Source organism: Dipodomys spectabilis, unplaced genomic scaffold (assembly GCF_019054845.1).
Source record: "Dipodomys spectabilis isolate Male_0828 unplaced genomic scaffold, ASM1905484v1 ptg000107l, whole genome shotgun sequence".
Classification (NCBI taxonomy): domain Eukaryota; kingdom Metazoa; phylum Chordata; class Mammalia; order Rodentia; family Heteromyidae; genus Dipodomys; species Dipodomys spectabilis.
The window spans coordinates 8,141,230-8,162,500 of NW_024870784.1; the positions used below are offsets into that span (position 1 = coordinate 8,141,230).

The window sequence follows — 21,271 nt, forward strand, 5'->3', positions numbered from 1 at the left end:
TTCCCTTCTGTGTAACTGTAACCCCTCTATATCACCTTTACAATAATAGTACATCTTAAAAAAGAATGGAGCAGCTTCTCAGAGTCCACAAGCCTTGTTCTTTACGATTACTTTCTCTCTCTCACTCTTTTTTGTCAGTCGTGGGCTTGAACTCTGACCCTGGGCTCTTCAGCTCAAGGCGAACGCTGTACCACTTGGGCCACAGCGCCACTTCTGGTTTTCTCCTGGTTTATTGGAGATAAGAGTCTCTAGGACTTTCCTGCCAGAGCTGGCTTTGAACTGTGATCCTCAGATCTTAGCCTTCTAGTAGCTAGGATGACAGGCATGAGCCACCAGCGCCCAGCTGACTTTCTTCTCTTTTACTTGTTTATTGACTGTGGTGCTGGTGATGGATGGATGGAGCCCAAAGCCTTGCGAGCACACTAGGCAAGCAATGGTCCCGAGCCATGTCTCCAGTCCCTCCCCTTGGAGTAATTTCACTAAGATAGGATAGTATTTGTGGGAACGTTTGGATTTTAACTTGTCAGTGCAGGGGGAAACATTTTAGTCCTAATCAGAGTGTATAGAATTTCTAGCTAGGCATGTCTGTCCGCATACTCTGATTATTGTGGTGTCTGGGGACAGCTTCTCCAGGCTTCTCTGGTGAATGTAGTCTCTTGCGGTGCATGATTACAGTGTCTTACAAGGCAGTCATTTAATTGTTAATATTTAATATAAAGAGTACAGAACTATGAAAGATGCTCTTTGAGAAAATTGTTTAATACACAAGGAGGCCCAGTGCTTCTAAGAGGAGAAAACAGTTCACTAAATGGAAGGATTTAATACTGGAAGAAGTAGACTAATCTCTATAAAGGATTTCAAATAAGTGCATATTAGCTAAGCATTCAGAAAGAGAAAAAATATGTTCAAAAACACAGGAGTGAAAGTTATGAGGAAGAAGAGAACTAGAAGAACTATTTTGACTTAATGCGTGCATTCATAGCTTTGCCTTCCTAAAACCACGCCGTGTAGGAGTAGAGACCTGACTGACATAATGCATGACAGCAGGTTGTGGCCCTTTTTTTTAAGTTGATCCTGGGGCTTGAACTCAGGGCCTGGACTCTGTCCCTCAGCTCTTCAGCTCCAGGTAAGGCTTTACCATTTGAGTCTCAGCACTGCTTCCTGTTTTCTAAGTGTTTTATTGGAGATAAGAGTCTCACAGAATTTCGTGCCCAGGCTGGTTTTGAACCAAGAGCCTCATATCTCAGCCTCCTGAGTAGCTAGGATTACAGGCATGAGCCACCGGTGCCCAGCCCCTGAGCTCCTTTTACTCAAGGGTATCATTCTACTACTTTGAGCCAGAGTACCATTTCTGGTTTTTTGGTGGTTAATTGGAGGTGAGTCTCATGGACCTTCCTGCCCAGGCTGGCTTTGAACTGTGTTCCTCAGATTTCAGCCTACTGAGTAACTAGGATTACAAGTGTGAGCCACTGGCACCGGACACAAGGAAAACTATTATTGGAAGTCTAGGGCAGCCTTGGATAGGCTGAACACTTGCAGGAGCACATCATTATGTACGTCTTCTGCACTGTAGTGAGAGGTTTTATGGAGAGGACACCTTGATATTGAAGTGTGAGCTGTGTCCCAAATAATTCAAACAAATATTTGGACAGATGTAATTCATGGTCAATACTCTGTATGCTTCTGAACTCACAGATAGGATTAAATTTTGAGTTGTCACACCGCCCCCCCCCCCCCCCTCTACTTTACATTGTTTAGTTGTGTCCTCAATGACTTTAAAACCTTGTTTATAGGTCTTATGGCCGGGCTCCAAAGATGATTCATCTAGAATCGAACTTTGTTCAATTCAAAGAGGAGCTGCTGCCCAAAGAAGGAAACAAGGCTCTGCTCACGTTCCCCTTCCTGCACATCTATTGGACGGAGTGCTGCGTGAGTATCCCACACTTCCCACGCTTCTCGCTCGGTCTGATGGGAGCTGCTTGCTCCAGCTTTTGCTGAGAGGAGCACAGCTTCTCGGGGCTCTGTCCCGTGTTGCTTTGGGTTCTTGTGTATTCTGGCTTTGTCCTGGTGTTTCTGCTATGCTCAGGCCATGACGCTCATGGAGCTTTTGGAATACCTGTAGGTGCGTGTGCCGGCAGGCGGCAGCCCAGGCTGCTGGGCGGGCACTTCTCTCTGCAGTGTGTGTGTGTGTGTGTGTGGGGGGGGGGGGGGTGTAGGCCTTGCCTGGCATGCAGAGGTTCATACTAGCATAACTTTTTAATGAAATGTATAAATTTCAAGGATGATTTTTAGATTGTGTATCTTACTTAAGGTCTTAGCTAACTAAAGATGACGACTGATTTTCACCTTTGTTTTCTTTTAATAATTTCATAACTGGGTTCTGTTCTATCTGATAGCTTCAGTTGTTTCCTGTAAGTAGGTGCTATGGTGTTGAGGGTCTAGAGGGTCTAATTTGCCTGTCCAAATGAACAGCAGATTGGTCTAACACTATTTTTTGATAGTGTGTCTATTTTTCACTTATCAGAAATGTCAACTAACTTAATTTATTTAGGCCAGCCCTGGGCTTTGAATTCTAGGCCTGGGTGCTGTTCCTAAGCTTTTTTTTTTTTTTGCTGGTCTGGGGCTTAAACTCGGGGCCTGGTGCTGTCTCTGAGCCCCTTTGTGCTCAAGGCTAGCATTCTATTACTGGAGCTAAAGTGTCACTTGTGGCTTTTTTCTGAGTAGTTTATTGGAAATAAGATTCTGGTAAACTTTCTTAGCTGGACTGGCTTTGCACCTTGATCCTTAGATCTTAGCCTCTTGAGTAGCTAGGATTACAGGCCACCAGTACTCCATATTTTAACCAATATATTGTATACACAATATTAAGACACTTCTGTTTATCACAATCATATTCAGACTTAATTACACTTTTTTTTTTTTGGTTGGTCATGGGGCCTGAACTCTGGGCCTGGGCGCTGTCCCTGAGCTTTTCAGCTCAAGGCTAGCACACTTGGGCCACTGCGCCACTTTAAGCTTTTTCTGCTTATGCGGTGCTGAGGAATTGAACCCAGGGCTTCATGCATACAAGGCAAGCACTCTACCACTGAGCCACCTTCCTAGCCCCTTAATTACACTTTTGTAAATCATATCAATAACAATTTTTTAAAAGTCAGCCTTAGCTGGTTGCTGGTGGCTCATACTTGTAATTCTAGCTACTTAGGAGGCTGATATCTGAGGATTGTAGTTCAGTGCCAGACCTGGCAGGAAAGTCTGTGAGACTTTTTTTTGTCAGTTGTGGGGTCTGAACTCTGGGCCTGGGCGCTGTCCCTCAGCTCTTCAGCTCAAGGCAAGTGCCCTACCACTTGAGCCACAGCACCACTTCCGGCTTTTCTGCTTATGTGGTGCTGAGGAATTGAACCTAGGGTCTCATGCATGTGAGGCAAGCGCTCTACCACAGTCCAGTCTGTGAGACTTCCATCTCCAGTTAAGTACCAGAAAACTGGAAGTGGAACTGTGGTAGAGTTCTAGCCTAGAGCAAAAGAGCTCAAGGATAGCACCCAGGCCCTGAGTTCAAGGCCCCCTCAAGCCCCCACTCAAAAAAAAGCCTCCTCCATACCACACACTTCCATTTGATTGTGAAGTGGACAAATCCTGTTTCCTAAAGAGGTGACTGTACCAACATATCCTACCCACGTGTCCTGTGTGTCACCCCACGTGTCCTCTGTGTGTGTCACCCCACGTGTCCTCTGTGTGTGTCACCCCACGTGTCCTGTGTGTGTCACCACACGTGTCCTCTGTGTGTCACCCCACGTGTCCTCTGTGTGTCACCCCACGTGTCCTCTGTCACCCCACGTGTCCTCTGTGTCACCCCACGTGTCCTCTGTGTGTGTCACCCCACGTGTCCTGTGTGTGTGTCACCCCACGTGTCCTCTGTGTGTGTCACCCCACGTGTCCTCTGTGTCACCCCACGTGTCCTGTGTGTGTCACCCCACGTGTCCTCTGTGTGTCACCCCACGTGTCCTCTGTGTGTGTCACCCCACGTGTCCTCTGTGTCACCCCACGTGTCCTCTGTCACCCCACGTGTCCTGTGTGTGTCACCCCACGTGTCCTCTGTGTCACCCCACGTGTCCTCTGTGTGTGTCACCCCACGTGTCCTCTGTGTCACCCCACGTGTCCTCTGTAACCCCACGTGTCCTGTGTGTGTCACCCCACGTGTCCTCTGTGTCACCCCACGTGTCCTCTGTGTGTCACCCCACGTGTCCTCTGTGTGTGTCACCCCACGTGTCCTGTGTGTCACCCCACGTGTCCTCTGTGTGTCACCCCACGTGTCCTCTGTGTGTGTCACCCCACGTGTCCTCTGTGTGTGTCACCCCACGTGTCCTCTGTGTGTCACCCCACGTGTCCTCTGTGTCACCCCACGTGTCCTCTGTGTCACCCCACGTGTCCTCTGTGTGTGTCACCCCACGTGTCCTCTGTGTCACCCCACGTGTCCTCTGTGTCACCCCACGTGTCCTCTGTGTCACCCCATGTGTCCTCTGTCACCCCACGTGTCCTCTGTGTGTGTCACCCCACGTGTCCTCTGTGTGTGTCACCCCACGTGTCCTGTGTGTCACCCCACGTGTCCTCTGTGTCACCCCACGTGTCCTGTGTGTGTGTCACCCCACGTGTCCTGTGTGTGTGTCACCCCACGTGTCCTCTGTGTGTGTCACCCCACGTGTCCTCTGTGTGTGTCACCCCACGTGTCCTCTGTGTCACCCCACGTGTCCTGTGTGTGTCACCCCACGTGTCCTGTGTGTCACCCCACGTGTCCTCTGTGTCATCCCACGTGTCCTGTGTGTCACCCCACGTGTCCTCTGTGTGTCACCCCACGTGTCCTCTGTGTGTGTCACCCCACGTGTCCTCTGTGTGTGTCACCCCACGTGTCCTCTGTGTCACCCCACGTGTCCTCTGTGTGTGTCACCCCACGTGTCCTCTGTGTCACCCCACGTGTCCTCTGTGTGTGTCACCCCACGTGTCCTCTGTGTGTGTCACCCCACGTGTCCTCTGTGTGTGTCACCCCACGTGTCCTCTGTGTGTCACCCCACGTGTCCTCTGTGTGTGTCACCCCACGTGTCCTCTGTGTCACCCCACGTGTCCTCTGTGTGTGTCACCCCACGTGTCCTCTGTGTGTGTCACCCCACGTGTCCTCTGTGTCACCCCACGTGTCCTCTGTGTGTGTCACCCCACGTGTCCTCTGTGTGTCACCCCACGTGTCCTCTGTGTGTGTCACCCCACGTGTCCTCTGTGTCACCCCACGTGTCCTCTGTGTGTGTCACCCCACATGTCCTCTGTGTGTGTCACCCCACGTGTCCTGTGTGTGTCACCCCACGTGTCCTCTGTGTCACCCCACATGTCCTCTGTGTGTGTCACCCCACGTGTCCTCTGTGTGTGTCACCCCACGTGTCCTCTGTGTCACCCCACGTGTCCTCTGTGTCACCCCACGTGTCCTCTGTGTGTGTCACCCCACGTGTCCTCTGTGTCACCCCACGTGTCCTCTGTGTGTGTCACCCCACGTGTCCTCTGTGTCACCCCACGTGTCCTCTGTGTCACCCCACGTGTCCTCTGTGTGTGTCATCCCACGTGTCCTCTGTGTGTCACCCCACGTGTCCTCTGTGTCACCCCACGTGTCCTCTGTGTCACCCCACGTGTCCTCTGTGTCACCCCACGTGTCCTCTGTGTGTGTCACCCCACGTGTCCTGTGTGTCACCCCACATGTCCTCTGTGTGTGTCACCCCACGTGTCCTCTGTGTGTCACCCCACGTGTCCTCTGTGTGTGTCACCCCACGTGTCCTCTGTGTGTGTCACCCCACGTGTCCTCTGTGTCACCCCACGTGTCCTCTGTGTGTGTCACCCCACGTGTCCTCTGTGTCACCCCACGTGTCCTCTGTGTGTCACCCCACGTGTCCTGTGTGTCACCCCACGTGTCCTCTGTGTCACCCCACGTGTCCTGTGTGTGTGTCACCCCACGTGTCCTCTCTGTCACCCCACGTGTCCTGTGTGTGTCCCGCCCTGAATGTGCTCTGTGGAGCTGGGGCTTTCCTCTTTTGAGGCTGGGCCTTTGTATTGTAACTTCATCTTGGGTGGATCTCCAATTTGTAGAATTGACACTCAGTTTACTAGAGTAAGTCACAAAAGGCAGTGCTGGTTCCTCTTGGGAGGCTTCATCTTTTTTTTTTGGGTCATGAGGCTTGAACCCTGGACCTGGGCGCTGTCCCTCAGCTCTTCAGCTCAAGGCTTTTTCAGCTTCCAGCTTTTTCTGCTTATGTGGTGCCAAGGAACTGAACCCCAGGGCCTCATGCATGCAAGACAAGCACTCTACCACTGAGCCACCTTCCCAGCCGGTAGGCTTGGTCTTAAGACTCCAATCTGCTAGGACCTGGGTTGGGCTGCTTTGGCAGCCCTCGGTTTGTGCCTAGTAAAAGGATTGTGTTACCCTCAACCCTTTTTGCTCTGAGAGAGTGCCTCAGCAGGGCTGCTGTAGTGCCACTCTGGCACTTCTTTGCAGGAGGGGAGGGGAGGGGAGGGCGCTGGCGGTGCTGCAGCAGCCAAGGCCCTTCTGTTTCTGCATCCAGCCCGATGCATGATGCATTTGGTTCTTCTGGCATCATGCGCGGCATAGTTAATGTTGCTGAGCATTGCGTTTGCAGAAAGTTGATTTTTGTAGTACGGGTTTTATCTCAGTTTGTAAGTAAATCATCATTTACATTAAAACAGGATTAAAAATTGGGATAAAAAGTGTAAAGTATTGCCCTTTGGACCTTCCTATTTATTGGTTTAAACCAAAAAGAAAAACTCGATAACAAGTAAGTGTTCTTGGCTTATGGGTCAGTCAGCATGCATATGTCTACGTGAGTGTTAAGAGTGACAGGAAAGCCACCGAGCGCAGGCAGGACAATAGGTGGGACTGTTAAGGAGGGGAGTGTATGCTGACTTACCGTCCATTGCTTTCAAAGCTGTTTCTACTGACTTTCCTTTTTTTATATGCTTGCTTTTGAAATGGGTAAAACACCTTTGTGTGTCTATGTGTCCGTAGGGCCTGGAACATTTCAGGCTAGCTCCCCCCCCCCCCCCCCCAGCCTTAATCCATTCCTATGGTCATAGTTTTAGATTTTCTACAGAAAACTGGAATTCGTATGTGGGTGCATAAAGGTACTGGTGGTTCATGCCTGTGATCCTAGGTACTTAACTGGTTGAGATCTGGAGGATTCCTGTCTGAAAAAGCCCAAGCAGGAAGGACTATAGACAGCAGAGAACAGGGCTAGAGGCACGGCTCAAGTGGCAGAGTGCCATCTGAGTCTGAGCAAGCACAGGGCCCTGAGTTTAATGCCAGTACTGGGGGAAACAAGTGACAGCTGAGTGTCTACTGCTCACAGAGAGCGCAGGTTACAGGAGGCCTGCTTGGGTTCCTGTGGACATCTTCCCAAGCGTGAGGCTGGCATGGGTGTAAGAATCCTTCACATCCCTCCAGGGCACCTCTCGGAGGCAGGCACAGAAGAAAGACCATTGGAAGGTTTATTAGCAGGGCCATATCTCCCTGGAGAGGGAGGGAGCATGTGGTGTCGGCCCCTGTCCAGGTGGGGGCAGGCCTGGGGGTGGAAGTGAGGGCGGAAGTGAGGTAAGCTTGGGGGGGGGGCGTGGGGAAGGGGGAGAGCTGGGCCCAGAGGGCGTGTGTGGCGGGAACTCCAGGGCAGGGAGCAGCTCAGGTCTGGGTGGAGCTGAGGACCAAAGGAGGGGATAATGCTAACCTGGGGCAGTGTGCCAGTCCTGTGGTGCTTGGCCCTGACGAAAGCGCCACGTCGCTTCATGGGCATGTTGCCTCTTTGTGCACCGGGTGCTGTGTCTGGCGGCCCTGGGGGCCGGCGATCGCAGGGGTGTTGGGATCACTGTGTGTGCTTGTCTCGCACAGCAGCACCTGGGCCCTGCGGGGCATCCGGCACCTTGCTTCACCTGACTTCTTTATTGTTAGGATACTGAAGTGTACAAAGCTACAGTAAAAGATGACCTCACCAAGTGGCAGAATGTTCTGAAAGCCCATAGCTCCGTGGACTGGCTCATTGTGGTAGTTGAAAATGATGCCAAGAAGAAAAACAAAACCAACATCCTTCCTCGTACTTCTATTGTGGACAAAATAAGAAATGACTTCTGTAATAAACAGAGTGACAGGTGAGTGTGTCTTTTTTTTTTTTTTTTTTTTGGGTCCGGTCATGGGGCCTGAACTCTGGGTCTGGGTGCTGTCCCTCAGCTCTTCAGCTCAAGGCTAGCGCTCTACTACTTGAGCCACAGCGCCACTTCCGCTTTTTTCTTTTGGCTTATGTGGTGCTGAGGAATCGAACCCAGGGCCTCGAGCATGCAAGGCAAGCGCTCTACCACTGAGCCACCTTCCCAGCCCTAGGTGAGTGTGTCTTAACCCCACCCTCCCGTGGTGGCACTAGCTGCCACTGCAGGCAGCGGTGACTGGACTCCAAGGGCCCGGCGAGTGGCAGGTGGCCTGTGCCCCTCCCTGGCCCTGAGTCCAGCTGGAGAGCTCCTGGGCCTGTGACCAGGGAAGGCCACATGGGCTCTCCTGAAGCCTGGAAGAGGAGGTCTTGAAATCCTTGTGTAGAAACCCTTTGCCTTTTCGACCCAAGGACAGTGTGTGTTTCCCATAACACCTGTTGAGTTCCTAAACACCACGTGGTAAAAATGTCAGTTTCGTCTCAGCCGCATGGGGCGCCTTCTCCCTCTGTGCCTAGGCTTGCCTCCTCTCCAGCACTGCTGGCCCTCCCAGGTTCTGACTCCTACGTCACTGATGGCCGGGCTGGCAGTGGAGTTTCCTAGGCCACTGAGGATCCAGATCGTGCTAAGCCTGAACCCTGTCTGTAAATCAGGCCATCCTTTGCAGGGGTCACTGTCTGGCAGGGGTCTGGAGAGAGGATCTCCAGAGGATCTCTCCCTGCAACAGGGAACCCACGAGGGCCGTGCCCTGCTCCAGGAGTGGGCTGGAACGTGCCCAGCACACTTGGTAAGGAAAGAGCAGCAGCCTGGAGTGCCATCTAGCCAGGGCCATGTCACTCCTTTAGTACCTGGCCCTTTCGTGGGGCAGTGTCGCCTCAGATCCTCAGATCAGCCTCCTGGGTAGCTAGGGTTACCAGTGTGAGCCCCCGGCCCAGGCACCTTTTCATGTTTCATCCCTTACTGGACACATCGCAGTGCTCAAACTTGGTTTATATATGGTTTGGATCAGATACTAGATTGAGGCTATGGCTTATTTCCCAGGAATTCTGCACGGGTGGACTTGTAGACAAGGTGGGGAGGGATCAGGGTTAACGGGCTAGATAATGTTGTAGCCCCTCCCCCCGGGACTCAGGCCCACTGTGGAGCCAGGAGTGCATTGCAACACCTGGGGTGAAAAGCCAGACCAGGCCAGGTGGAGGCTGGCTTCAACTCAGCAAGAGGAATACCTGCTCAGGGCTGTAGTAAGTAAACGGTAGTGTGAATCTGTACAAAGTCTCAGCTAGTCAACACATTAAACTGAACATTGAACATTTTGATTTTTATTAATTTGCAAAGGCACCTTTTGACAAATGACTTTATTATTAACCTAAAAAGTGGTTTAGAGCCAGGTGCTGACTGAGATCCGAGGATCATGATTCAAAGCCAGACTCTTATCTCTCATAAACCACTGGAAACCAGAAGTGGCTGTGGCTCAAGTGGTAGAGCGCTCACTGGAGCTGAAGAGCTGAGGGACAGCGCCCAGGCCCCGAATTCAAGGCCCACAATTGACCAAAAAAAAAAAAAATTGGTTTAGTTTTGTAAGTTGAATTTGAGTGTCTGAATGACCATTTGCTTTATGCAATACAAATTTCAATCCTCGAACATATTGGAACACATGGCCCTCAAGTGGCTTACTATATTTTTTAGCTTTGTAATTATGTTTAATTTTTGGTTGTATAACACATTCTTTGTAGAATTGTTAGTAAATGAATGAAGAGAATATTTTTAGGCTTCTTTTTCTTATATCTGTGTGTGTGTCTGTGTGTCTTAAGGCGATATCATCTATATATAGTTTATACTTGTTTTCCCTCAGGACATTGTAAACATTTCATAGAGACAATAAATGACTTGTTTGTGTACCGTTACTGTTTGGAGCCTAGTGTTGCATAGTACTGATGTACCATAGTTATTAATACAGACCTCTGGGGGTGTCTAGTGGTTGCTTTCTGCTTGTGGCAGCATGTCTGGGTGTGAGCACAGGTTTCATACTTCTCTGAGTTTTGGAAGTCCTGCCTGCAGTCTGAGCTTGACTTGGCACCGTGCTGATGGTGGCAGTGCCCCACTCAGGTGGTATGGACAGCTCCTCACTGCATGCGCCCCGAGAGCAGCGGCCCCATGCGGGTCCCTTGCCCAGCAGGCGCTGCTACTCTCCGGATCGCCGCTGTTTGGGGCACCCTCTTGGAGAGCCGTCGAGGCTTGCTGTGAATCTCTGGACTATTTCTGGGCTAGTTCTTTTTTATTTTTAGAAAAGAGAGATAACCATGCCCTAGAGGAAGTTGAAAGGCCTCATGAGGAGGGGGGACCGACAGGGTTGAGGGTACCAAGCCTGCTGTGTCTGCCCCTGGGGTCACTGGTGCTCCGTGTGGTGTTTGTTTTCATTTCCACTCGTGGTAGTGTGGAGTCAGGACTAGCGTAGCCAATGTTAACCCTGAGGGTGTGGTGAGGGTAAACCACCGGGACCCAGCCCCTCGGGTAGCAAGTTCTCCCTGGTCCTTGGGGCCTCGCGGTGGCTGCCCTGGCTTCTGCCCTTTCTGGTGTCACATAGGAATAAACACACCAACTGGAAAGGAGGTTGGCAAGGCGAGTTAACTTCTGCAGAAGGGCGTACCGTCAGCCAAACATCTGACAGGCAGGCACACTGAGCACACTCCTGTCTCCCCGCGCAGCCCCACCCTGCTCACACGGCTGAGCTCAGGTTCACAGTCTGCAAGATTAATTTCCTGCTTAATTAATAAGATACAACTAACATTTAAGGAGCTGCTAACAGGATGTATTAAAGTACTCAGGAACAGGATGTAATTAACAGTGGCCAAGCCACCTGGCCAAAGCAGGAACCCTTCAGGAAAACAGTTCTCTCAAGATTAACAGAAAGGAAGCAAACTACTTAGACAGAAAGGACCCTTTCTCACACTCCTTGTGCCCCTCTGTGTGAGGTGGGTGAGTGGTGGACAGGCTGGTAGGCCGTGTCCTTGGAGCTGCCCTCTCTGGAGATTGTGTGATCCCATGGAGGAAGCTGGCCTTGGCGCAGTCCTGCTGGAGCTCAGCAAGCATTTGCCATGACGGCAGCGGAGGAGAAAGAGCCACTAAAGAGGCTTGCTGACGCTCTCCAGGATTTGCAGGTCACTTCTGAGTTCAGGTTTATTCCTCTTTCTAGCAAGACAAAAGACAGGTCCTGTTTCTACCTTTTCCGGGCCACTGGAAGTTTCCTGTGTTAACTTGGGCACCTTTGCCAAGTGACGGTCTCTTTTTTTTTCCAAATTTTTTATTGTGATTAAGTGGTTACATAATTTCCCAAATTTCACAGTATTGTGGGATAGTGATGCTCAGTTAAAGTCACAAACACATTCTAACTTTCCTGGAGCAAATTGTCTATTGTGGTCTATAACATTTATGAGTTCTATGAGCTTTGCGATACAGTTATTTCTTCCACATTGAGTGATGTGTACATTTCTTTTGTTTTGCATAGCGTCAGCTGTTCCCTCTTTCCCACTTGTTCCCTCCCCCCATCGCTGCCATTGAGTTGCTTAGTTCATTTTGGTCAATGTCCAGTGCAGCTGATGGGTCCCGCTGTTGTGTTTTTCCTGATTCCCTCTAGTTCTGTGTCGTCTTCCTGGTTCCCCTCTGGTGTACACATATACACCATACATGTGATCAGCAGCATGGGGTTATTTAGTAGTGATTCGACCAGATGAGTGGAAGTCCTTTGTTTCTTAAGTCCTGTTAATTTTGTCGTATCACCTAACATTTTGGATTTAGCATCCACTTATCAGAGAGACCATGTACCGTTTGTCTCTTTGCTCTTAGCTTACCTTGCTCAACATGATTTCTTCTAGCTCCATCCATTTCCCTGCAAATGCCATTATTTTTTCATTTTTAATTGCTGCATAATATTCCATTGTGTATAGATACCACAATGTTTGGATCTATTCGTCTGTGGTGGGGCATCTGGGTTGTTTCCACATATCCTGGCTATTGTGAACAATGCTGCAATAAACATGGAGGTGCACGTGTCCTTGTATATTGGTTCCTGTTGTTCAGGGTAGATGCCTAGAAGTGGTATGACTGGGTCATAAGGGAGGTCAATATTTAGCTTTCTGAGGACCCTCCAGAGTGCTTTCCAAAGTGGTTGTATAAGTGTACATTCCCACCAGCAGTGTAATATGGTTCCTCTTTCTCCACATCCCCTCCAGCATTTGTGACAGTCTCTTTTAAGTTAAGTTGTTTCCCATCCAGATGTCAGCTCTATTTATTTCATATCGATTAGCACCTTCTCTCCTTGAGTTCAGTGTGATGACACAAGCTGGTGTACAGCAGGGCTCGCTGGGGCCTCCCAGGAGGCAGGAGGGATACAGGAGTGTGCTCCAGGCCCCCGCGGGCCCGATGCGTTCCGCAGCCTCCGGCTGACGTAGGGAATTGAAGCCCGATGCCAAGGCTGGGTTGTGGCCCGTGTGTCGTCTGCACTGTAAGGAGCTGGCAGAGATTGCAAGGCACAGGTGAACCACGGCAGGGAACCAAGTGTGATGTGGGTGTGATGTGGTCTGCACTGACTACAGAAGGAGGGTGGGCGTTTTAGCAAAGAGCTGAAGGGCAGGGTCCACTGGGCCAGGGCTCCGTGCCTGAGGTTCACAGACCCCTGTGTACATCTTTGCAGGTGTGTTGTACTCTCTGACCCCTTGAAGGACTCTTCTCGAACTCAGGAATCTTGGAATGCCTTCCTGACCAAACTCAGGACGCTGCTGCTTATGTCTTTTACCAAAAACCTTGGCAAGTTTGAAGATGACATGAGAACCTTGCGGGAGAAGAGGACAGAGCCAGGATGGAGTTTCTGTGAATACTTCATGGTGCAGGTACTGGGCTCAGTCGAGACCAGACAGCTTTCCTTGCCCTACCTCCTCCTTCCCTTTTAGTGAAACAGCCTTTGGAACAACCGTCACTTGTCTCATTTTATTTTATTTTATTTTTTTGGTCGGTGGGCTTGAACTCTGGGCCTAGGCGCTGTTCCTCAGCTCTTCAGCTCAAGGCAAGCGCTCTACCACTTGAGCTACAGCAACACTTCCGGTTTTCTGGTGGTTTATTGGAGATAAGAGTCTCTTAGCATTTCCTGCCCAGGCTGGCTTTGAACCGCAATCCTCAGAGCTCAGCCTCCTGAGTAGCTAGGATGACAGGCGTGAGCCACTGGCACCCGGCACTTGTCTAATTTTAAAAATCAACAATATAATAACCAGAGTGGATGATTCTGTTCCTCTGGGAATACAGGTGTGAACCTCTAAGTCCAGTTTCATAGCTTGTTTTGTGGTCTGGCTTTCAGTAAAGATGTGTTAAGGTGGTTGGAGCTTTTAAAGTTAGAGTTCACCATCAGCTTTTTCTCTCTCGTAAGAAGATTTGTTTATTTGGTGCTGGTCCTACGGCTTGAATTCAGGTTATGGGTCCTGACCCTTAGATTTTTCTCTTAGGGTTCATGCTCTACCATTTGAACCATGGTTCTACTTCTGGCTTTTTTGTTGGTTAATTGGGAGATAGGAGTCTCCTGGATTCTCTACCCTGATCCTCAGATCTCAGCCTTCTAAGTAGTCACTAGCACAGGGTGGGATAATATTTCTCTAAGTCAAAATTAATTCACAATTAAAAAGGAGTAAGGAAGAAAGTTCTGACACGTGCTGTAGCATGGATATAACTTAACTTTATGCTCAGTGAAAAGCAGGTCAGGGATGGACATTGTGGGACTCCACTTTACCCCACCCAGACAGGCCCCTCAAGGGTCTAGTCCACAGATAGTAGGATGAAGCTGCCAGCATGGGGAGAGGGGTATTGTGCAGCGGGCTCAGCGTTTCAGTTTGGAGTGATGAGAAAATCCTGGAACTTGGTTGCACAGTAATGTGAGTATACTTGAAACGTCTGAGTTACACACTTGAAGATGGGAGATCCTGATGTAGTGTTAATACTTGGGAAGCTAAAGCAGGAGGATTGGGAGGTTGAGGCCACCCCAAAATGAAAGGTGGAGTGCACGCTCCCAAAAGTATTTCATAAAGAAAAAAAAAAAGGAAAAGAATAGGAGGTGAGGCTAACCCAGTAATTTTCCATGTGGAGCACCATCCACCAGCATGTTTCTGAGAAGCAGCAACACACACGGAGCTGGAGAGTCCTAGAGCGCTGGAATCTGCAGGCCAGGGTTCTCACCTGCCCTCTGACTCACGGTCAGTAGAGCACAGTCAGCCTGCTGGCCATGCCCAGACTCTGCTCCTTATGAGACAGGAATTTAATCCACCCAGGGGCTCCTACCGGGAGAACTTCACTGTCCAGATAAGGAATCGGCTGCAGACTGGTAGTGCTGGAGTCTGGATCTGGCCTTTGTCTGAAATTCAGGGTAGTCTCTGGTCCTTGCCCAGTGAGCACTGCTTGGCCTGTAGATGTCAGGTTGGTATTCACAAACACGGAGGTAGAACAGAGAGTACCCACCTGTGAATGCCAGTGTGTCAGCAAACGCTTGTGTGCGAGTCATTTGCTTTACTGTCCAACGGTGGAAATCAGGAGAAAATCACCCGGCTCTGTATGTTTTCCTTCAACACACACAGGCTGTGCACATTGCCCAGTGCTCCTCGGTACTGGGTGATGTTCACGCACAACTTCAGTGAGCTTATGGTAACCTGCTCAGGAGTAGAGATGGAAGATGCCAGGAGCCCGCAGTATGGCATGCAGGGGCGAGGATCAGAGGTGTTGAGGGAGGCCTGGAGGCCTAGCTGGAAGCAGTAGCCTGAAGGAGGTGAAGAGCAAGCCATATGGATATATGAAGAAAGTGCAGAGAAGCATTGCAACCCAGGAAGAGGCTGCATGTGCTCCCACGTGTGAGGAAGAAGGACTGTAGAGGTGGAGCTGAGGGAGGGAGGGAGAGAGGCCTTGCTGAGAAGAGGCGAGATGGTGATGTGTGGAGTCCTGTGTTGCCAATAGGTCTGACGTCATCCTGGCTTCATTCTCCTGCTTCTTTCTGACCCCCACCCCTCTGCGAGCGTAGATGGAGCCGTGGTCATCGGAGGGGTTTGCGTGTCAGTGCTCAGCATCCTTCCCATGCATAGCGCTGTTCCCTCCCGCATGGCTGCCTGTGGCTCTGTAAGCTGATGGATGTTCTTCGGATAAACAGGAGGAGCTGGCTTTCGTCTTCGAGATGCTGCAGCAGTTTGAAGATGCCCTGGTGCAGTATGATGAGCTGGATGCCCTGTTCTCCCAGTATGTCGTCAACTTTGGGGCTGGGGGTGAGTAGATGTTTCAGGGGCAGTGCCTTTGCCTCTGTGTATTCTGCCCTGAGTTCACGGACATCTGTCCAGCGATCATCATTGCTGTTGTTTTGGGGCAAGGATGTTAAGGATGGATTCATGGGATTCCTACAGGAAATGGAGTGAGAATTTAAAATGATCGCTGTCAGCTTTGATACTGTAGCTCAAGCCTATAATCCTAGCTGCTGGGGGAATCATGACTGGAGGCCAGCCCAGGTGTAAGTCTGTGAGATTCCACCTCAGCCAGTGGCTTGGTGTGGTGTCTGGTACCTGTTAGCTGTCGGGGCAGCACAGCGGTTAGGCCCAGTCACGCTCTGCTGTCACCCCCAGCATCACAAATAGGAGAATTGGAGTCTGGGCTGGCCTGGGCATAAAATGAGACTGTCTAATGAATAACCAATGAAAAAGGGAGTTGTGGGTGTGGCTTCGTGACATAGAGCACCTGTCTTGCAAACACGAGGCTCTGAGTTCAGTTCTTAGCACCACCTAAAGATTAAAAAAAAAAAAAAGAGTTACTATCAAATTTAGAAGACTCTCAGACAAGACAGTAAGTAGCTCAAGTGGCAGAGCACCAACTGGAGTGAAAAGCCAGTGAGAGCTCCAGCCCCAGTCCCACCTAGGCCTGGCACACACAGGACCGGCATGGAAGAATCTCAGGTCACAACAGCACGTACAGAGCTGCCTTTTGCAGGTGGATGGGAAGTGTGATTTCTGGACCTTAGCAGCATGCTGCCCGTGCTCCTAACGTGCTGGCTCCCCGCTGTCTCACTGTGTGGTAACTGAGGTCTCTTTCTGATGCGTTGTGTGATGCTGTTACAATGGGCGCTCATCCATCTTTTAAGCTTTTTTGTATGCTGGTCCCAGGGCTTGAACTCAGGGGCTGGGTGCTGTCCCTGAGCTTTTTTGCTCCACCTAGCACTCTACCACTTAAGCCACAGCTCTAGAGACTTCTGGCCTTTTGATTGTTAATTGAAGATAAGATTCTCCAGACTTTTCCTGCCCAGGCTGGCTTTGAACCATGATCTTTGGATCTCAGCCTCCTGAGTAGTTAGGATAACAGGTGTGTGAACCACCAGCACCTTTGAAACGTTTAAACAGTTATCCTAATTTCTTCTCCGAAAATTACAGAACCAGAAAGTGAACCATATAGAGAGAAAACAGTGAATGATCATCATCATTGCTTTGGTAGAAGTGCTTCGTATTTTCCGGACATCTCTGTTCAGCTGCTTTTCTTATTATTAGCCCTCTTGGCGTCTCTCCTCGCTGCCAGGCCAGGGGTGAGATGTTTTCGCTGTAGCTTCTGCGTTTCTTCTGCTGTGCACCTTGTTGGACGGATGACTTGTTTTCTGCCTCTGGCTTCCATGCAGTGCATTTGTGATAGACACATTTCCATGAGCTCCTGCCTCTGTGTCTGAGGAAAGGAAGTGGTTCAGGGGGCTGCAAAGCCTGCTGAGAACCTGTGGGGGGACAGGGTGCTGGGACAGCCAGCTCCCCTGGGTCTGTCCTGAGAGATCACAGAGGGTTACCGTTCTACACGCCTGACCGCCACTTCCAGTTTCTGGAAATGAAAGTCTCACAGGGACTTTCCTGCTGGGCTGGCTTTGAACCACGATCCTTAGAGCTCAGCCTTCTCAGTAGTGAGGATTACAGGCGTGAGCCATCAGTGCCCAGCACTTGAGTTATTTTAAAATAAAGGGCTTGCCTTTATGCCCAGGCTGGCCTGATTTGTGACGGTCCTATCTTATGCTTCCTGTGTAGCTGAGATGACAGGTGTGTGCCCATACCCAGGTTCTGTTGGTTGAAATGGCGTTTGGCGGGTGTTTTGCCTGAGCTCACCTTTGTCTGTGGCCCTTCTGGAACTATGCTAGCTGCTCTCCTAGTGGAGCACTCTTCTGGAAGGTCTGGTTTGGATATTTTACTCTGCTAAGATGGAAATGTAAATGTTAACTAAAGCAAACTATTAAAAATTAAAAATCAGAAAAGTTAGAAACACTTCCCTCTTTCCTTTTTCTTCTTTCCTTTTTGGTGCTGGTTTGGGGGCTTGAACTCAAGGCCTGGGTGCTGGTCTTATGTAGTGTTGCTCAAGGCTCCTTTTCTGCCACTTGGGCTACAGCTCTACTTGAAGCTTTTCAGGGGTAGCGATAGTTAATTGGAGGTAAGAGTCTAACAGACTCTCTTGCCTGGGTGGCTTTGAACCAGGATCTTTAGGTCTCAGTCTCTTGAGTAGCTAGAATTACAGGCATGAGGCACCAGTGCCTAGCTTGTATTCATTTCTCTTATGCTGTGTATCTATGTTATGTGCATACACATCTTTGAGAACACTTGTCTTATATTTTAAATGTTTAGTTGGCTTTCTCAGTTTAAAAATAAATGTGGGGCCACTTAAAATCCAGAAGTTAAAAAAAAATCCAGAAGTTGTCCCAGACAAAGTCATGCAGTTGAATGCTAATATTGCTTTGACTTTGCACTTGTCAAGGGTCTTGCCAGCGAGAAACAAAATGCCCTTTCCTTCACGGAGCTCATAGGAAGGGACAAAGAAACACACAGCTCGTGTCCAGGAGGTCTAGTAGGTTCAGGCTGTACAAGGGGGTGCATTTAGACATGGCTAAGGTGCGCTCAAGTCCACAGTCCATTCGTCTTGGGGACCTTCTGGGCATGGTAAGTAGGTTGTGCTGTTGCCTGGGTGAGGACCCTGGGCTCAGCCATCAGTGCCGGGCCTCACAGGAAGCCCTGTGAGTGCCCCAGGCTGTGGCAGTAGCCTGAGACAGGGTGGTGGGGGAGGGGGTGTGAGGGTCCCGGCCTGCTCTTCCCCAGCTTCTCGGTCTCGGGCAAAAACCTGAGCCAGCACTTTGATGATGTCGTTTGTCTAGACGGGGCCAACTGGTTGACTTTTTTCTGCCGGCCAGTGAAGAGCTGGCACGGACTGGGCCTCCGCAAGCCCATCGACATGGAGAAGCGGGGGCTGATCCAAAGACAGGAGGCTGCCCTGCTGGACCTGCGCGGCTACCTGTTCTCGCGCCAGTGCACCCTGCTGCTCTTCCTGCAGCGGCCCTGGGAGGTGGCGCAGCGCGCCCTGGAGCTGCTGCACAGCTGCGTGCAGGAGCTGAGGCTCCTGGAGGTGAGTGAGGGCCACGCCCTGCTGTGGGAAGGCTTGTCAGCTCCCCTGAACGCAACACATCGCTTATCAGTGGCATAGTTTCTGTTTGCATTATTAACCGCTCAAAGGTACATTCTGCTCTGCATGCGATGAAGTTCACACTGGCCCAAAGTAAAGCAAGTCCCTTGGGTTCAAGGTCAGTCAGATCTGCCCTGTGGGACCGGCCTTCACTGGTGGTGCTGTGTACCAAGTTTTGTACAGAGGTTAAATTTGCTTTCTTGGCAGACCCCTGCTGTGCAGGTGGCCACATGAGTGACACACATGGCTGCGTGGCGCGGAGCCTGGTGGAGGGTTGGTGGTGTGTCTGGGGAGGGGGTCCGTGTGAGAAACCAGTGAATGATAGAGGCTTTCCGTTGTTTATCTGCAGTGGGGTAAATGTTTCAGTCCCTTAAGAACCATTTCCAGGGCTGGGAAGCTGGCTCAGTGGTACCTGGGTTTGATTCCTCAGCACCACATAAGCAGAAAAAGCCAGAAGTGGCGCTGTGGCTCAAGTGGTAGAGTGCTCACCTTGAGCTGAAGAGCTGAGGGACAGCGCCCAGGCCCAGAGTTCAGGCCCCACGACCGACCAAAAAAAACTCCAAAAAACAAAAACCAGTTCCCCCAGGGCGCTGAGCTCCTTCACCGCCTGTCCAGCTGTGCACATTGACGGGATAAGGGATTCAGAGACTGGGAATGTTGGTGTGTACAGAGCGCGGCCCCCCAGCTCAGAGACATGCCCGTCCCGCCCCGAATCCCAGCTGGCACTGCCTTCCGTGGGTTAGGTGGCTTACCATGGCCTTAGTAGAACGTGCCAGTGACGGGTTTGGGGTATAGGAGAGCCTGGTAGAGGGTGCAGTTCCTGTCACTGGGTGCTGGGTCCAGCCCAGTCACATGCCGTGGGACCCAGGAACGTGGGACAGTGCTGGGGTTAGCAGTGCTGGGGTGGCAGGCACAGAGCAGCGAAAGCCCAGCAGGGCCCGTGCCTGCAGGCCCGCGGCTGCTCTGCAGGGAAGGGACCCTCATCTTGTCCCTGCAGTCCTTCAGGCTCCCTGGAAACTGGGCGTCAAGGCTCCCTCGAGGAGGTGTCCGCCGCTGCCCGGCCGAGCGTGGGGAGTTAGTTGTAAAGTCACGACCTCAGCCCTTGTATGGGCCTCGCACCGGTGTGTGTGTGTGTGGTATGTACCGCTGCAGAAGGGGGCGTGTGGGGTCCCACTCTGCCAGGACCATACTTGGCCCTGATGGCCATGATAGTGCCCGTGTGGCTGCTACCACAGGGACGGAGGCCAGGTGTCACCTGGCACTAGGGAGGGCTGAGAACGTAGTTGCTCCCGTGGTCTTAGGAGCAGCTCCCAGGAGCCCCGGGGCCCATGTTTTTAGGTAGCGTCTGTCTGTCCCCTCAGGCTGCTCTCAGGGTCTATGAAGGGTCATTGTTTTTGTGTGCCTCTCAGCCACACCGAGTGACCTTCCCTTGAGTGGACACTGTCCCCACACCCAGTGTGTTTCCTGCACCTCCCTGCAGTGATGCTGGCCTCTTGTGCCTTCTGAGCGGAGTGGATGAATGCTGCAGACCCGAGGCCGGTTGAGGACACGCCACCTTCACAGCCTCTTCATCACCCACTGCCTGCTCGCTGGCCACCACCACACGTAGCCGGTGCTCCGTGGCACCTCCTACTGTGTTCTACTCCCTTACCGCCCTGCCCAGGCCCCCAGGGCCCCTCAGCACGCTTGGCCTCTGTGTGATTGGTGCTAGGATCAGTTTCAGACCAGGCACGTTTCCTCTGCCAGTGGTGTAGCGTGTTGTAGTTCTCCTGTGGGGCTGGGTTTAGGAAGATGAGCTCAGAGGCCGGGAGGCTGAGCTGCACCCCCCCTCCCCTCCCCCCCCCCCCCCCCCCCCCCCCCCCCCCCCGCCAGTCCACTCCCCTGTCTACTGCGTGTGCCATGTGTGGTCACTTTCCACATCCTTGGGTTGCTTGGGTGATGCCCAGTGTGGTGACAGCTTATTAGTGTGGTGTTAGATGTGCCGTGAGCGCCCTTAAGAACATCTCCTTGAGCATCCCCTTGGGTCTAGGGCTTAGAAGAGTGCAGGTGGCCAGTGTGTAAATCCTGGGGCTGACGTGACACAGGGTCATCCTCTCAACTTCACGTCACCTTTCAGGTCTGAGCTGAGGTCTTTGTGTAGGTTAGGTTTTGTGTTGTTGGCAGAACTAGGTGTGGATTCAGGGCCTGGTAAGGTTGCCTGCAACTTGAACCACATTCTAAGCTGTGGGTGGGCTTTTTTTTTTTTTTTGGTCTTGGGGCTTGAACTCAGGGTGTGGGCGCTGTCCCTCAGCCTCTTTGTGCTCAAGGCGAGTGCTCTACCACTTGAGCTTACTGCACCACTTCCAGCTTTTTCTGTGATTAATAATTGGAGATAAGAGTCTCACAGACTTTCCTGCCCAGGCTGGCTTTGAACCATGATCCTCAGATTTCAGCCTCATGAGTAAGATTACAGGAATGAGCCACCGTGTGATGTGGGAGGGGGAGTTAAGGAGAGAAATTATGCCTTTAAAATTATATCTTAAATATGCTTTGTAGTTGGGATTAATGTGAAATT

The 21,271-nt window shown here is 51.1% G+C and overlaps 1 protein-coding gene across 1 annotated transcript in view; it reads left to right on the forward strand.

The window, feature by feature from the left end:
• The window catches only part of Trappc10 (trafficking protein particle complex subunit 10), a 58,601-nt gene that overhangs the window by 11,738 nt on the left and 25,592 nt on the right, over nt 1-21,271 (forward strand). The window contains exons 3-7 of the mRNA XM_042687385.1: nt 1,794-1,929; nt 7,988-8,184; nt 12,926-13,121; nt 15,410-15,521; nt 18,413-18,660. Coding sequence (XP_042543319.1) covers nt 1,794-1,929; nt 7,988-8,184; nt 12,926-13,121; nt 15,410-15,521; nt 18,413-18,660 — 889 coding nt within the window. The remainder of the gene's footprint in view (nt 1-1,793; nt 1,930-7,987; nt 8,185-12,925; nt 13,122-15,409; nt 15,522-18,412; nt 18,661-21,271) is intronic.